The sequence below is a fragment of the Archocentrus centrarchus genome, chromosome 17 (assembly GCF_007364275.1).
Source record: "Archocentrus centrarchus isolate MPI-CPG fArcCen1 chromosome 17, fArcCen1, whole genome shotgun sequence".
NCBI classification, from domain to species: Eukaryota; Metazoa; Chordata; class Actinopteri; order Cichliformes; family Cichlidae; genus Archocentrus; species Archocentrus centrarchus.
Genome location: NC_044362.1, coordinates 12,147,701 through 12,165,346, shown reverse-complemented (window position 1 = coordinate 12,165,346; position 17,646 = coordinate 12,147,701). Strand labels below are relative to the sequence as shown.

The 17,646-nt window shown below is 39.5% G+C and overlaps 1 protein-coding gene across 9 annotated transcripts in view; it reads left to right on the top strand.

The window, feature by feature from the left end:
* The first annotated feature begins 286 nt into the window (after positions 1-286).
* st3gal3b (ST3 beta-galactoside alpha-2,3-sialyltransferase 3b) overlaps positions 287-17,646 on the top strand; it is a 42,413-nt gene continuing 25,053 nt past the window's right edge. Inside the window, exons 1-8 of one of the 9 annotated variants that reach the window (XM_030752329.1) lie at positions 287-551; positions 2,748-2,895; positions 11,638-11,700; positions 12,367-12,435; positions 13,106-13,168; positions 13,656-13,697; positions 14,890-14,932; positions 16,196-16,288. In XM_030752329.1, the coding sequence (XP_030608189.1) occupies positions 2,787-2,895; positions 11,638-11,700; positions 12,367-12,435; positions 13,106-13,168; positions 13,656-13,697; positions 14,890-14,932; positions 16,196-16,288 (482 nt within the window). In that variant the 5' untranslated portion in view covers positions 287-551; positions 2,748-2,786. Of the gene's footprint in view, positions 552-722; positions 1,067-1,159; positions 1,300-2,747; positions 2,896-11,637; positions 11,701-12,366; positions 12,436-13,105; positions 13,169-13,655; positions 13,698-14,889; positions 14,933-16,195; positions 16,289-17,646 lie in introns of those variants that run through there. The other 8 variants (XM_030752326.1, XM_030752323.1, XM_030752328.1 and 5 more) reach the window with 8 other exon arrangements.

Genomic DNA, 17,646 nt, shown 5'->3' with positions numbered 1-17,646 from the left:
CTGGCCAAACACATAGCATTACAGTGACAAGACAGGCAGCTCCACACATTCCAGGATCGATGTTACCGCTGCTGAACAGGGACTGCTTTTGGTGTATATGTGAACTATTAATGCAAATACTCAAACCCAGCTACAGTATCCTAACAGCAGAAGAGTAAAGAGAAGCACCACGTGAATATCCACATGAAAAGGTACATTCATCTTGGGCCCTACTAAAACAGGGGGAGGGGGCGCATGTTAATTCACTCAAAACCTCATGTGACCGACGCAGACAATCTGCAAGCAAGCTACTGTTGATGATCATGATGTTGAGAGTGCTGTTTCCTTCGGCCACACTTGATGCACGTTAGAGCCTGGAGCAGGAGCGTCCTGCCTCCGCAGACGCACGCAGTCGAGTTGTTCGTCTTCTGCTTACAGATCTTCTGATTTTCGCAAAATTTTGTCAAGATGGCTTGGAGAGGTGGGGGAACATTATCGTTTTGTCGACCAAACCTTTATTTAGTCTAAGACTGATACTGTTTCTCACGGGAGGACTCAAAGGAAACAGAAAGGTAAAGCCTACGTTTATACCCGTCCACTGGAAATTGTATTGAGACGTCGTTAAACCGTATTTTTTTTTTTTTTTAATTCGACTGTGTTCGCGGTGGTAGGTAATATATCCAAAGCAGTGGTATGTGATTCTCCCAGCATCAGCTGTATCGCCTCAGTATTGTACTGCGGACTCTGGTATACTCCCTTGTTGTTACGTGCCATTTATTCATACTACCTGCGCGGCCTGTTTCGCCAAGCTTGCCGTTGTACCGTGAAAACGTCTCAAGCAGCGCCGCACTAAGCTGCAGGCCTGCCGACGGGATCAAGGCAAAATCCCCCTGTGCCAACGCAGCGTTATTAGCATAGTGGCTGGCTAACCAAAGCTAACGACAACAGTTAGCTGCTTCATATCTGTCGTCTTTTCTACTGCGCTTAGTGTCCGTTTTTATAAATATCTAGTAATCTTTTGGTACGACGGCATCAGCGTAAGCTGATTTTACACTAGAGATTTTACACTAAGGCAAACCCCGGGCAGGTACGTTTCAATTAACAGTTGTTTTATGAAAGGCTGAGGCACAACTTTTGAACAGAGTACCGTTATGTTTGTTCTTGCTAGCCGCGGATCTCCCTGCGGTCTCAGCTTTAAGTAGGTAAATAACGTGATTTACACCTGAATGTAGAGACTTAACCTCAAATATGGCCTCAAATACAACACGATTGAAAATGTGTATTATCAGAAATGAGTAACGGTTAACGGGGTGAGCTGAGGTGAGTAACTGATACGTCTACCTTTACATGGTGTTGCCTTTAAACCGCTTCGGGGTTGTTTCTTGCTGCAGTTAGTAACAGTTGTTCTTTAGGCCTATATTAAATAAAATTTTTTATTTCATTTTAGGTGTTTTATTTATTTGCGAGTCTGTAGTCAAATATATTGATCAGTATGTCCACCTAGCTGTCTGGTAGAAAAGCTTTCACAGTTTACGTATATATGGTTTAATAGGTTACTTTTTATGTCGGAAGGTCGGCGCGGTGTCAATAACCACACAGGTCGGTGCTTGCATTTAAATATAGAGGTCAGCATCTGTTGGCTTGTGAGGATTATGAAGTTTTTGAAAGGTCTGTTTTTTTGTTTTTGGCAGAGGCATTACGGTGTTATCAGAGCTCAAGTGTGCTCACACCTTCCTGTGCTGATGTTGCTGAGGCCTTCATTTCTGTTTGCCTTCGGTTCTCAGGCTCAAATACAGATTTGATATAAATATTTTGAAGCATGTCACATTTGACATGCTTTTTTTTTTTTTTTCCTCTTTAAAGTGAAATCTGTAGATTGTCTCAGGGGTCAAAAGAGTAGACCACAGATCTGTGTCCAGCAGAGTTTGTTCAGAGCAGAGACAAGGTCGCACACATGACTGGGCTGTTTAGTCTTCTGTCAGATAACCTCTAGACTGGACTCAATTCACTGAATTTATGATATGCTTCCCGGGACAAGTCGATCAAGGTTAACCGAAATATAACAGTGACTAAATTGAACAGTAACTTTGTTTTAACTGTTGACTGAATGAACTTTTAAAAAAGAGCACACTGCAGCTGTCAGAGTTTGACTACAGGGTGTGAGATTTCCTGTCAGCTAGAGAGGAAGATTGCTTGAGCGAGGTGTTTAGCAGATTCTGATAAACTGCAGCTTTGCTGTCGTCACTTCTTAGGGACACATTCACTATTTCACTGAAACAAAATGTCCTCAGGCCCCGGCTGTCTATCGTTCATTTTAACTTCTCGTACTTGGGATTTTTTGTCAAAGTTCCCCCACATGAACAACAAAAAAAACTTCTAATGCCAATATTTTCCTTAATTGTTGTGATTTATTTTTTAATATATATTTATTTTTTTAAGTTTACTTTTTTGTAGCCAAGGGAAAATATCTGAGATCTGAGTTCTGTGGAGCTGGATTAAAATTAAATTAAATTTAAAAAGTCTTGATTAAAACTACCTTTCATCTGATGTTTGACGTAAAAACATTTTTTTTTTTTTTTTTTTTTTTTTTTACCCATTTCCTCTTATCTTTTCTGGCCTCCAACCTGTCATTAGTTACGATCTTTTACTCTCCACTCCCAAATTATCTTGCTGTTTTTAATCCATTTTGTGTTCTTGCTGTTGACAGATTGCTTTAGTTTTCTTTAGAGGTGTAAATAAAACATCCCACTGTCCTCCTGTCATTACAGGTGATGACCTGGATGGTGCCATGTGAATGACTGAAGAAAATGAAGCCCACACACAAGCTGCTGTTCATCCTGTGCCCCATGCTGGTCCTGGGCTTTATTTACTACTCCTCCGGGAAGCTGCATCTACCCGTGTGGGGCCAGAAGTCTCGTAAGTGACATCTCCAGTTATGACTCTGTTTGTTCCATCACCTCATCATCCATCTGTCATTGCTGTTTGAAACATTGCATGTATTATCTGTTATCAAGTCTTTTTGAAATCTCTTGTTTTTTTGTTTTTTTTTCTGTCTGCTTCTCTGCCCTGACTGTCCGCTACGTGCATGCCTGATTTTGTTTTTTTTTATTTTATTTTTATTTTACAGAAAAACAGAATGTCAAGCTTTGTGTTTGTCTCAAACCCATGCGTTTCTGATATGTAATGAGTTTTTCATTCACTTCTGCAGAGCACTGGATGTTGAGGGGACAGTTTATTTAGATTTGCTTCTACATCTAGTATCAAAGCAGCAGATGCACCCATATTGGTTGTCTCACAAATGGAAATCAGTCCTCTACCTAAGCTACAGTTAAAAGCCTTTGTGTTAAACTAACAGTGACCTACATGTTTTCCTTTATGCTGTTTATGCTGCATGCTGTTATTAGGAGGATGTGGCATTCAGAGTTTCATGTGGTGATCATGCCTCAAAACCAAACTGAAAATTAGTTTAACTCCACCCATTGTAACATAGTCAGAAGTTATGTCTACTGCGTTTGGCGGTTGGTTGTGAGACAGTACGATTTCCTTTTTAAGTTCAGTACTTAAAAAATGTAATGCTAATAAACCTGTTTCTATTTGACTCAGTGAGAAAAGTTTTTATAAGTCACTCGCAGACAGCTTGTTCAGTACCTGTGGCTTCTCCAGTACAGTTGTTAAAGTCCAGCAGAGGGGGCTAGAAGATTTCTGGTATCCTGAAGAAAACCTTCTCAGGTAGCAGTGATTGACACTTAAACCACCAATGTGTCTGTCATTTAGCTTACAGCGCTTTATCATCGTTGGCTATTAACAATCTGCTTTTACTTCTTTCATCAAGATCAAGCTGTTCACCTCAATCGCTCCTTAAATGCTGACGACATTAACTCTACACTGCAACACAAGAAACCACTTTAGGAAGGCTGGAGAAGAAGTGAGAATATTCTTCTTCCTTGGTCTTTTTTTTTTCCCCTTCCTCTTAGTATCAACGTTCCCCAGAGAAGTGGATTAATATAAAAGGGCATCAGTTTTCCCCTGTCATGTGTTCCAGGCGCCACTTCTGACAGCACAGGTTTTCTGGCTGGAAGAATACTATGGCACCTTGTGTGAAAGCAGAAAGATAATACTTTATCCATGCTATTGTGTAAGACACATCATTGCTGCTGATGTTTTCCTACTGATGGCCTAAAGGAAAATCTCAGTGAGAAATCATGTATTGTGCTCAGATTCTCTATACATGATGGCCTGATTTCTTGCCCTGCCTTCCATTATTTTAACTCACCCTTGTGTATGTTCTTGTATCATTCAGCACAGTCACTGTCAGTGTCTTGTTCACTCCACCGCGCATGAACCGCTGATGAACGAACTTTGTTTTTTTCCATTGTCTTTATTGGCGAACTTAACCTTTCTCAGCCCCTCTGCTTATTAGTTTGTAGTTTATCCAGTTGCCAAATGCCCAGCTCCCTGAGTCCAAATGTGGTTTTCTCCCTTGTGTGTTTCATCAGTGATCAGCCAGTGATCTTGCTTGTGGTCCACATCGCAGTACATTCTCTTAACAAGGCTCTTGCATTCTGTTGCAACGCCTCACATTTTCTTGAAATTCAACATCAACATTCTTCATCTTAAGCTGTGAGATAAAACGTGTTCAGCTTTGTGCTGTCACCCCTGTGGGATGGAAAGCAGCGTTTTTTTTTTTTTTGTTTTTTTTTAAATGCTACTTTAAGGCTGCATGACGTGAATAGAGTGAAACATACTTCAGCAGCACACAAAAAGGAGCGGAGCTTCAATTGCAGTGAGAAATATTGGCTTTCTGCAGTCAGTGCTGTGGTGCCAGATGTTTGGCTTAAATAGAGGGCAAAGGGGAAAGAACTCGCGGATTGTTCCCCCCTGCCCTCTATCTTGGTCAGCTAAGCTGTGCTGTGTTAAGAGAATCACATCTAAGTAATGTCTTCCTCGTTACTGGCTTACAGTGGAGGACTCAACATTTGCACCATGAGGAAATGTTATAAACTTCATTAATACCAATAGGCTGTACTTTTCTAATTTCTTTTTTTTTGCTGCTATGCATTCATTGACTAGAGGAACTACTGTGCACTCTTCTTGCAGTTTCAGCTGGGATGAACTGCCATATAATATTGCTTATTAAGAATCGGTTCTTTTACCAGTTTGCTTGTGTTGTTTTGACCACGTGAGTTTTTCTGTTTGAGGGCAAACACTGTAGTACACATGTAGAAGATATAGTGACAGGACTTTACAGCAGTGGAGTTATCAAAGTGAAGGGTGAGTTTGAACATGGGTGTAATCATTTTTTTCAGCGTATCTCAGCTCATGTGATCATATTGCAAGAAGGCTTCTGGTCGGTATTTTCACACGCCTGTTCAGATGAGGTTTGGCCTATACTGTGAATCAAGATCTGTATAACCAGGATAGCTGTTCCTCTGTCTGGCTTCACTCATCCTACCATAAGCAATCCCATTAAGTAGTCACATGATGATAAATTTAACTCACTACAACTCTGTGCTGACCTACTATCTAGTAATGTGTTCAGTCACAAAAAAGAAAAGAATAGAATAGAATGCCTTTATTGTCATTATACAGGATGTACAATGAGATTGGAGGGCCACTCCTGGTCAGTGAAAGGGAGTCTGTTTGCAGCATATGACCGATTACAAACATAGAAAGGTGCACTGGTAAACAGAACAGCATATTTTACAGAGAGAAAAGTATAATATGAGAAATATTAGAAATGTTATTAAAATATTAGAAAAATACAGAGAGGTTAAAGAATGTGATCAGTAAGACTAGAAAAGTGCTCTATAAATAAAGTATCTGAAGCCAGGAAGGAAAAGAAAAGGTTGATTTTTGTTATTTTTTTCCCCATTAATAGACTTATCATTGTCATAGCCCTACAGGTAAGAGATGGGGTCTGACTGTAATTACAACTGTGTATTCTGTTAAATTAATAAGGTATGTAGATTTAAGTAAACTAGGGCTGCAGCTATTGATTATTTTAGTTATCAAGTATTCCATCAATTATTCCATCAATTAATCGAGTAATGAGATGATAAATACTTTTTTCTTACTAATAAGCAATAATAAGTATTCAAGAGAGGAAGAACACAAATGAACTGCTCGTTGGTTTCCGTTTTAGAAATTGCAGTGTTTTTATTAGTTTAACACTAAACCCTTTTATGTATTTATGTACCATATTAAAATCACATATTTTTTTTTAAAGAAAATATTTTCCTAAATGCAGAAATAATCACAAGTAATGCCAAAATACAATGAGGTACACAAACAACCTCAACTAAGGCATACAATAAAACAGTCTTTACTCCGTCCTCTGGGAATGATTTCTTACATTAGCAGGAAGCAAAAATAAAAAAGAGTTCTGACCGTGTTGAATCTCCTGGATGAGGTCATTTGGTGTGTGTTAATGTCTGTGTTTTTTGTACGTGTGTGTCTGCATGTTTAACTGTGCTAGTGAATGAGTCAGTGTGCATGTCTGTAAGCCTTTAAAGGAGTATGGGGGGAAGAAAAAAAAAAAAGTGAGCACATCAATATTTTCCGACGTGGGGTGTGTCCTGTGCTGTGATGCAACATTTGCTGCTACAGAAAACAGACATTCTGATGGTGTGGCTGTTAAAAATGAATGTTAGCAATAATTCAGTGTCCAACCCAACAGCCGCAGGTCTGCACCTCAGCAGAGTTTTACTGGCTCATGTATATTTTTTATATTTATAAATCTTAATATTTTATTTATATTTTATATGAATATAAATCCACAAAATAATGTTTCTAACGCCTTGAAATAAATATGGTCTAATACACCCCGTGCCCCCCTTCAGAATCACCCCTGCTTGCTGCAGGTGTCGCTGCCATATAAAGCAGGACAGCTGCTGTTTAGCCTTCAGTGAGCTATCCTGCTTTAAACATTGTATCGGACTTGAAGTTAACAGTTCATCTGCATATTTTAGCTTCGGTAGCCTTACTGCAGATTTCCGCTGTGTAAAACATACAGCGGTTGATGGGAGCAGCTATAAGTTCTCCTTTCTTTAAGTTGGAACTTGTTGAGCAGGTGGTTTGATGAAAGACTCTGCCAGCTTTTTCCTGGTAAAGGTTTCGATGGTGATTACAGGAACAAGTGCTGCTGTTTTGAATGCTAGAAAAAAGTTTTTTTCACTCCACCTGAGTTCACCGTCTCGGTTTCAGCTCCACCTTTTTGCTTTGTGCTCTGTGTGTGTGTAGACAGACACCATGCTGTACTGTCACAGCATCATCTTTACTGCTGCTGTTGTGTTAGCAGTCATTTTGTGGAAAAACTGGGGCCTACTCATGCTTAACGTTGTAATGCTATTTATTCACACGCGTGCTCCTAAATACGTTTCTATCGCAGGTCTATTTTTAGTGGCAAATGTGGGTGAAACACTCGCTCTGGTGATGTGCGAGTGCTACAGATTAAAAGAAGCATCGAAACGAAAGTGTTTTTTTTTTGTTTGTTTGTTGTTTTTTTTTAAATAATTGAGTTACTCCATAAGCTGTTGCAAACCTAAAGTAAAGTATTCTTCCAGCTGCAGCTCAACTGATGTTAAATGGTCTGAGCAAAGAACAAATATAAAAATGGAATTCAAACTTCTGGCCTATTTGCAATTTTTTAAAAATGTATTCTTTTGGTAAACATCAACAAGTACAAGGCTTATGATTTTTATGGTTATATTAAAGGTTATAAAACCGTAAAATGACTTTGATAGGACTTGTAGCCTATAGGAAATAAAATAATGAATAAAGTTGCTCATGTGAATCTGTAGTGCTCATTAACCTGCACCAAGATTAATGACATCTTTCAAACAATAGTTATGTTCAGAAAATGTGTTGGTCATTAGGTAGTGGTTTTGTTCTTGAGGATTTGTTACTTTGAGTAATACCTTCATACCTAGGTCTGCAGCATATGTAACCATAGTTTTGTTACCCGGGTAAGAAGTGACTTCCTAACTGCAAATCCTGGGTTAAACCTGAAGGTGCTTTGCTCAGCCTGTAGCCTTTCTTTGAACTGCATGCCTCTGGTGCTTATAGTGGACTATGAACAGAGCTTGGTTTGTAAATCCACCAAATGGTCACCATATCCAAAGGTTTGTGTGTTTTTCTTTTGTTTCTTTGTCTTGTACTTTTCTGTTTTCGTTTTGTTTGTTTTTAAATTGGCAGTATTTCCCGTGGTAATTAGTTTTACACCATCTCGGATCCTGATGTCCATATCCTTTGGTTGGCCCAACATGGCTCATTAGCTGCCTTCTATCTGTGGCAGTTTTTCTATCACCTTCAGGTCAGGAAGAAAACATGAAATGTTGTGCAGCCTTGAAGTAAATCCAGAGCCTGCTGTATTGCTGTGTTAACTAAGTGAAGCATTGATGTGTGTGTGGCCAGACATAATGGGTATTTATTTAGCTAAACTTTCGCTTGCACCCCCAGTCCTCTGTGTAATGACTTTATCAGTCTAACTGAGCACAGTGCAGCTGTTATTGATTTCTGTTTGTGCTCAAAGTATAAAACATTGATTTGACTTTTCTCAGTGCAACACAGCAAGAATCGTTGATGCCTTTCTTCAAGGTCAGCAATAAATGATAAATGAGATACTTTATATATCCTATATTTGGGATTTTCTTTTTTTTTTTTTGATAAAGCAGTTGAAATGATGACCTTCGCTCCACCACAGCTTACATAGTGTCCAGTTTAAGATTAAGATTAAGATAGTGTTTATTTGTCACATGCACAGTTATACACAGTACAATGCACAGTGAAATGTATTTTGTACCTGCAACCATATATACACACACATATAAATAAGAAGAATAAAAATTTAAAAAAAGTAATTCACACTATACTCTATATACTATACACTATACACACTTTTATAATATTTACATTGTGCAATAATGGTCCAGTTAGGGCTCAGAGTTGAGCAGACGGATGGCTTGTGGGTAAAAACTCTTCTTCAACCTTTCAGTCTTAATCCTCAGGCAGCGGTAACGCCGGCCTGATGGGAGCAGGGAGAAGAGAGAGTGTCCGGGGTGGCTGGGCTGTTTTAGGATCTTCATGGCCCTCAGCCTGCACTGCTTGGTGTAAATGTCCTGCAGGTTGGGGAGGGTGGTTCTGATGGTCCGTTCAGCTGAACGAACCACCCTTTTTAGGGCCATGAAGTCCTGCTTGGTGCAGTTTCCCATCCAGCTGGTGATGCTCCCACGCATGATGCTCTCGATGGTGCAGGTGTAAAAGTTCCTGAGCACCTTGAGTGGGAGCTTGAAGTCTCTCAGCCGCCTGAGGAGGTAGAGACGCTGTCTGGCCTTCTTCACAGTGATGTTTATGTGATGAGTCCAGGACAGGTCCTGTGAGATGGTCACTCCCAGGTATTTGAAAGTGTCCACTCTTTCCACCTCAGCACCACTGATGACAAGTGGATGGTAGTCCCTCTGCTGCTTCCTGCTGAAGTCCACAATCAGTTCCTTTGTTTTGCTGACGTTGAGCAGGAGCCACTCACACAACCAGCCCTCCTAATAACATCATATAGTGTGTTGGTGCTACCAGCTCTGATGTGCCTCCGCTTGTGGACCACAACAAAATACACTGCACTCACTGCAAGTGAGTGATAGAAATTTTTCATCATTTTACTGCACGCATTTGAATGAATTCATTCACTGCATCCTGTCCCAGGATAGACACGGGTTGTGCAGCCGTGCTCTTCCTTCTAATACATCCAACCACTGCACAATCATCAGTATTGCTGGAGGTGGTGTGAGCTGGAGTTGTACTGAAAGTCTGAGGTGTGCTAGGTGAACAGGAATGGAGACATCAGTCCCCAGTGGAGCTCCTATACTATGTACTATGATGTATAATGTAGTTGCAGCTAACTTTCTTTTGAATTTGGAGCTTACCAACAGCAGGGTCAATTATAATTGGGTTCCTTGCTAGTAACAAGAACACCACCTCAGGGTGTTACATCACACTTGAAATTAACGTCTGCAGGGTGAGAGAGACTGCGCAGCACCAGCTGAGCTGCTAACAGTTCTTCTCTAATTGCAGTAGCCAACAGGCCACAGATTACTAAAACCCCAAACTCATTTAGATGAATAAAAACACCAATGTTGCTATTGAAAATGTTGTCTTGGAATTAACCCAGTTTTGTCTGTTTAAGCCATTCATAAAGTGTCTTTACACTTTGCTCACAAATCTATAAGTATATACACTGCACCTGTTCAACTGCACAGTAATGCAAATATTAAATTACTTAATCACATAGCAGCAGATCAATGGATGTAGGCATATAGATGTGGTCAAGATGACCGGCTGAAGTTCAGACTGAGCATCAGAATGGAGAAAAGGTTGATTTAAGTGACTTTGAATGTGGATGGCAGTTTTGAAGGCAAACGGGAGATCAATATTAAAATTGGATCCTCTCGCTGTTATTTTCAGCGCTTCATATACAGGGTTCTAAATTAACTTTTTTGATCACCAGCCAATGTGGCTGGTAACTCTCTAAAGTTACCGGCCAATCAGAATTTCCACTAGCCAAATTTTATGCGGTAAAAATAAGAGAAATGAGTGCCACTGAATGCATTTGATAATTTTATTAACATTGTTAGCATGAAAAACACAACACATACCATAAAATATACACAGAAAGGGCAAACAGGTTTGGGATCAATCTATCTATCATCACCTGCCTCGTTCCTCTTCTCGCTCCTCTTCTCCCCCCCAGCTGCCCCAGTCTGTCCAAGTCCCAACCACCGCCACATTTAGTTTAAAAGTTTTTACTAAGCTAACGTTAACTCCCTCCTCTTTCAGTGTGCTCTCTGTTTAGTTCTGGCCCTGTTTACTTCACTTCTACCTTGAGTTGCTCTCTGTCTTGCTCTCTGAAGTCTGTTCAATGGTGTTAGCATTCATTTCCTTGGTTTCTTGTGCTATTTTCACTACAAACTGCTTGCAGCCAATGGGTGTATAATGTCATGACGTAGCGTTAAGGCATATAGTGTTCATGGGAAATGTAGGAAGTACTGCTAGGGGATAAATGACTGAGAACGGAGCCTTATGTATCATGCATGTAATGCCTCTTGCATCACTGGCAAAATCGGCTAGTAAGTTTTTATTAACACCCACCAAAATGATTTTTTTTACCCGCATTTGGCGGGTTGGCGGGTGTTAATTTAGAACCCTGTTCATATATATCCTGATCATCTGCAGAATTGTACTTATTTTGTCAATTATTGGTATTTGGAGGAAATTACATGGTAGCTGTCTTCTAGTTATTTTCAGAGAAAAGAAGTTAGACTTTTTTATAAGTCTGTTTTACTGCAGGCTAATCAATGTTGCAAGTACTGTCTAAAAAAAAAAATCCACACTCCTGCGATGTAGACGTGCACTGGAGGATTGGGTTATGTTTTGGTTTTCCTTCATCTTTGCCACTGCCTCTTGTTTGTGCACATCCGTTTTTGTGTGCAGCCACTGTTTGTGTTTTGCTGATCCAAAAGCATATGTGTGCGTGTTTATTAATTTATTTTTAGATATATTCCGAGTGCTTTGGTCCTGGTTTATTGGTTGTTGGGTGTTAATGGTTGCTTCCAGAGCTCTACACTGATGGTGATCTTATTTCAGTTTGTTAACCCCTTTTGTTTACAGATGAAGATGCAGAAGAGCCAACTGTAGCCCAGGCTAAAAGTGCTGAAGTGAAAGGAATTCCAGGTAGAGGCATCGGAGACATATTCCGGGTTATAATTATGAAGCGCTTTGCTTTTTTTCTTTCTTTTATAAGATTGGGTTGTTGAGGGATTTACATATACTTAAATCTCTGCTAACCTAACATTCATTGCTTTCCATAACATTTATTTTTATTTGTTATTTTTTTAGGGGGGTGTTTGTGCTTATTTGTTCATTCAGCCTTTTTGGGTACCTCTCAATGTGCCTGTGTCAAAACAGTCATAAACACAATGGGGACTTCTTGTTGTTAATTTTCTACTTCATTGGGCTTTTTGTCTTTGCTTAAAGATTGAGACTCACAATCATAATTCAGCCTACTGGGATTGCAACTACTGTCTTTAAAAAACAAAACATCTTCTCTATATTCTGTGTATGACACTCCTGCGATGTAGACGTGCATTGGAGAACTGGGTTATGTTTTGGTTTCCCTTTATCTCTGTCACTGCCTCTTGTTTGTGCATACATTTTTTTTTTTTTGCGTGTGTAGCTACTGTTTGTGTTTTGCTGATGCAAAAGCATATATGTATATATTTTTTTAATCTATTCCAAATACTTTGGTCATGGTTTATTGGTTGTTGGGTTAATAGTTGCTTCCACAGCTCTACACTGATGGTGATCTTATTTCAGTTTGTTAACCCCTTTTGTTTACAGACAACAGTGTAGAAGAGCCAACTGTAGCCCAGGCTAAAAGTGCTGAAGTGCAAGGAATTCCAGGTAGAGGTATCGGAGAAATATTCTGGGTTATAATTATGAAGCGCTTTGCTTTTTTCTTTCTTTTTTAAGATCGGGTTGTTGAGGGATTTACATATACATAAATGTCTGCTAACCTCACATTGATTGCTTTCCATAACATTTATTTTTCTGTTATTTAAAAAAAATAAATACATTTTTTTTACCAAAGGGTTTGTGCTTAATCGCTCATTCAGCCTATTTGGGTACCTCTCAATGTGCCTGTGTCAAAACAGTCATAAACACAATGGAGACTTCTTGCTGTTAATTTTCGCTTCATTGGGCTTTTTGTCTTTGCTTAAAGATTGAGACTCACAATCATAATTCAGCCTACTGGAATTGCAAGTACTGTCTTTAAAGGAAAAAAAACATCCATCTTATCTATATTCTGTGTATGCCACTCCTGTGATGGTAGACATGCATTGGAGGACTGGGTTATGTTTTGGTTTCCTTTCATGTCTGTCGCTGCCTCTTGTTTGTGCATCCATTTTTGTGTGTAGCCACTGTTTGTGTTTTGTTGATGCAAAAGCATATGTTTATTTATTTATTTTTTTACCAGTATACTTTGGTCATGGTTTATTGGTTGTTGGGTTAATGGTTCTTCCACAGCTCTACACTGATGGTGATCTTATTTCAGTTTGTTAACCCCTTTTGTTTACAGAAAATGATGCAGAAGAGCCAACTGTAGCCCAGGCTAAAGGTGCTGAAGTGAAAAGAATTCCAGGTAGAGGCACTGGAGACATATACTGGATATTATGAAGCGTTTTGCTTTTTTAATTTTTAATTTATTTATTTACGTATTTAAGATTGGGTTGTTGAGGGATTTTGCATTTACATAAATCTCTGCTAACCTCACATTGATCGCTTTTCATAACATTTATTTATTTATTTTAACCAAACCATTTGTGCTTAATCACTCATTCAGCCTTTGTGAGTACCTCTCAATGTGCCAGTGTCAAAACAGCCATAAACACAATGGGGACTTCTTGCTGTTTAATTTTATACTTCATTGGGCTTTTTGTCTTTGAGTAAATATTGAGACTCACAATCATAATTCAGCCTACTGGGATTAAAGACATTAACTTCTCCTTCTCCTCCCTCTTTTTCTTACTGTGTAACATCAGACATTTGCAGTTGGCTTTATTTTCAAGTCCAATGCTGCCATGACTGAGTGACTTTAAATGGTGCTAACTGACCCTTTTCTGTTTCAGAGTTGGAAATGGACAACAGCGTGGGACCAATAGTAGGCTCAGGTACATCTGCAGCCCCACCAGCCAAACCTTTACCTGTCATTGTTGTCCTTCCACCATTTAAAGAAAAAAGACAGTGTTTAAAACCTTGGGATACAGCATCCCCTTTTTAGTTTGGGAAACTAGCAGCATTTGCAAAGATGTCAGTCTGATCCATTCCTAACAACAAAAAAAAAAGCCATTTTTTTTGCTTTTAGAAAATATACTCCTGCTAGCTACTGAGGAACTAAACATGTGCTCAGTCATCATCCTTCCTATGAAGAATAATACAACACTGCCCTCTGTTGTCTCAGTGTGGTAACAAACAGCAGTGAACCAGTCTGCTCTGGTTTTGGTGGATTATACTGTAAAGTTTCTAAAAGACTAAGGTTTACTTTGTGGCTGTGAACCTGCAGTAAGTTTCCTCGACTCGGCCCTCTGGCTGCTACTCAGCAGAAGCATGTCATCTTGGCTGCAATGGCTAAATTCCCTTCCTCCAGGGCAGTGCTTGGATCCTTCCCTATCAAATGGCCACACATTCCCATTGCCCTTTTCTTTATCTTTATTTTCCTTATCTTTGTTCTCCAGCTTCTCTTTGATGACAAGATCCGCAACTGTGGGAGTAATGCTGCACTATTCCTACTTCCATCCAGTGCTCTGTCATGCTAATGCAGTTACAGCATTTTTCAATCTGAAATTATTATAGCAATTGTTTTGTATACCCAGTCAGCTTTATTGCAAAGGGTCAGCGTGCAATGGAAACAAGGCTTTCATTTCACCTTTAAATATTTTCCTCCTGGTTTTCTGTGCTTTCTCTTTCTTCTACCTGATCGCTTCACCAGGCACCTACTGGCTGTCCCTTTGGTTGTCCATAGGTGATCTTTGACTTCTTTTCTAACTTTATTTCAAACTCAACAGATTGTTTTGGCTGGCTTCTCCCTAACCTTGCTTGTCTGTCACAAATCCTTGATCCTAATGCTTTTACTTTTGCATCTGCCATAATGTTTTCACTGTGAAAGCTGCACAGGTTGTTTACAACTACAGCTGCTGAGCTGATAGTTGAAATAACTGGATGACTAAATTAAGATGCCATTCTTTTTCTTTTTTTTTTTTTTTTTTTTTTTTTTGCCTTTTTTTTTTTTTTTTAAATCCAAGTACTGTGTGGGCTCTTGTGGTAATGGATAATTTCCATTTCTGTTTCCATGTTTGTCTCCAGTGTATGATAAGCAAGGCTTTCTGCTGCATCTGGACACAAAACTGTGAGTACATCTCTTTCTAGTAAACACTTATGTCATCTGTTATAACACATTTAGCTATTCTCCATCATCGTTTGCCACATTACACATGATGGATTCCCAAAACTCAGTTCCCTTTTAGACTTTGCCTCCATTAATTTAGACATGTTTTACATCTGTTATCACAAAATACTGCAGTTGGGGTTGATCAATGGGGAAACGCAAAACATGAAAATGTAAACGTTCGGCCAATTAATCTAATCTGATCTTTTTTTTTTTTTTCCCCCCCTTCTTTTTAAATAAACACACAGTGTAGGAAACACACATGGTGACAAGAGCACAGATACAATAGGTGGTTGAGTAATAACTTTTGAAACAAGTGTTAATTGAGATGTAGGTCAGTTAGTGTTTTCTGTTTATACTGGCTGTGGTTTGTCAGAGTAAGAACATGCTACAATAGATCATTATGCAGCTGTCATTGTGTCACTCTGTTTGTTATGTGTATAATTCTCTGAATTGGTTTGACACGTTGGCTCTAAACTGCCAAGGCAAGGTACTTTCTCTAGCCCTACATTCCCATGTAGGAACTATCACCACACAGGCCCTCTTGGTGCGTGTCAGTCCTCATACTGCTGAACACTGTAAGCACTGTGTCAGCACATGCTTTAAAGTGGAATTCACATGGGTTTACTTAATCTAATGCAGCAGCTTTTTTTATTGCAGTTCATCTTCCAGCTAGTAATTAGTTTTGTGACTTGGGTCATATCTTAACACAGGTAGACAAACTGATGGAAATTCCTTAAAATTTTATTCCCACTGTAGTGCAAGTGATTGAAGAGGACTGAAATAAAGCATGTTGGCACAGATGACCTTCAGATTATGTGCAAGAAAGCTCCAGTCAAACAGTTTCTCCAGCCAACTTTGATTTTTGGACCTCACATAGTGCAAAGACATGGGCCCCCCTCTCTTTTCTCCTTGTTTATTTGAAGTAGAATCATAGCATACATCACATTATTAATGATCCTGGTAGTAATCGGGAGGTTCGCGTTTTAGCAGTGCCGGTATGATTATTTAAACAAGGCTTCTCTGCTTCGTCTTGCCACACACAGGTGATATGATGACTTGTTGCTGAGTTCTCTGACTTCCCAGTTAATTTTGCAGCACTTATCCCCATAGTAGATTGTTTGACAAACTCAGTTTTTGAGGCTTTGAATTTGTCATTAGAATTAACGTCAGTTATCACGATATGTTTAATTAATCTCTCGCTCTGTTCTTTTTAACTTGCAGGCCACAGGAGTTGGAATATAAGTATGGCAACCTCAGCGAAGGAACGTGCAAGCCAGGATACGCAGCAGCTAAGATGGCCACCATCTATCCTAAGTGAGAAAGGTTGCTCTGTGTTTGGGACATGCAGTGGGTGCTGACTAACCCTTTTTAAACTTACTTTAAGAACTAACTTCACATGCAAAATCAGGAGCTTTAGGAGTAGATCATTTTAACTGGATGTCAGCAAGAGAAAAGCTTTTACTCGAGCATACCAACATGCATGATGTCACGCCTCAAGCCAATTAGGCCTTAAGGGTTTTGAGTCAGAAACAGAGAAGCCTCTACATTCCTATCCAGTCTACCCGAGTTTCAATCATGTTTCTATCATCTTCTCCCCACCACAAAACCTCGATTGTGTCCTTGTCATCCCCTCGTTAAACAAGAGAACTTTTGTCGCCTGAGTAGAAGGTCTCACATCAATACCCTGTAATGTTAAAGAGCCTTAGAGTAGTTCTCTGTGAATGACACCAACCAACTTCCTGTCTTGACTCATGGGTTCTCTGATATCCAGCCTACACAGTCCATACAATCCCCAGTGACCCTCTTAATGTCATTAGCTCTTTTGATTTTTCATTTTTACCATTTGCCATCCATTTCAGCTCTTGGACATTTTTCTATTAGCATTCTTGTACAATGGCAATTTTCATGTTGCTGAACAATAGCTGCCAGCACTAAAATGACTACTTGACCTACGTTATTGGGCAAACCCAATTTTTAGGCAAGAGTATTGAACCTGCTTTATCTATTGCCTGAAAGCATTAACAGCACAGAGGTTTATATATGGAAAGAGATTAATCTGTCTTTTCAGCAATAAATTCTTGTTTTATGTTGTGCTTTTTCTTTTTTTGTTCAGGCCATCTCGGTGGTACAGAGGTTAGCACTGTTGACTCATTGTAAGAAGGTTCTGGGTTCGACCCTTCTGGTCATTTGGAGATTTTATGTTTAAATGTTCTCTCTGTGGCTGTGTGGGGTTTCCTCCAGTCACAAAGGTTTCCTTCCCACAGTACAAAAACATGCATGTTAATTGGTGATTGTAAATTGGCTGTAGATGTAAGCATATATGGTTGTCTCTCTCTCTCTGTGTCCACCCTCTGATAGACTGGCAACAAGTCCAAGGTGGTACCCTACCTCTCACCCAGTGCCAGCTGAGAAAGGCTTCCCACGGCCCTAAGTTGGATAAGCACTAAGAAAATAAAAGCGTGGATTGATTTTTAATTTTTGTGGTATTTTTGTCTTTAAGAGTATTCAGTGTGATAGAAATTATGGTATTGACAGACGGGTTTATGGGGAGCCAGTGGGAGGGCTTATATGAGTTTCACTTCATTGTTTTGCAGTAGGGAACTGTCACAGAAACATACCAGCATCATTCCACTGGACCAAACATTTTGGAACTAGTTCTTGATACCCATCCT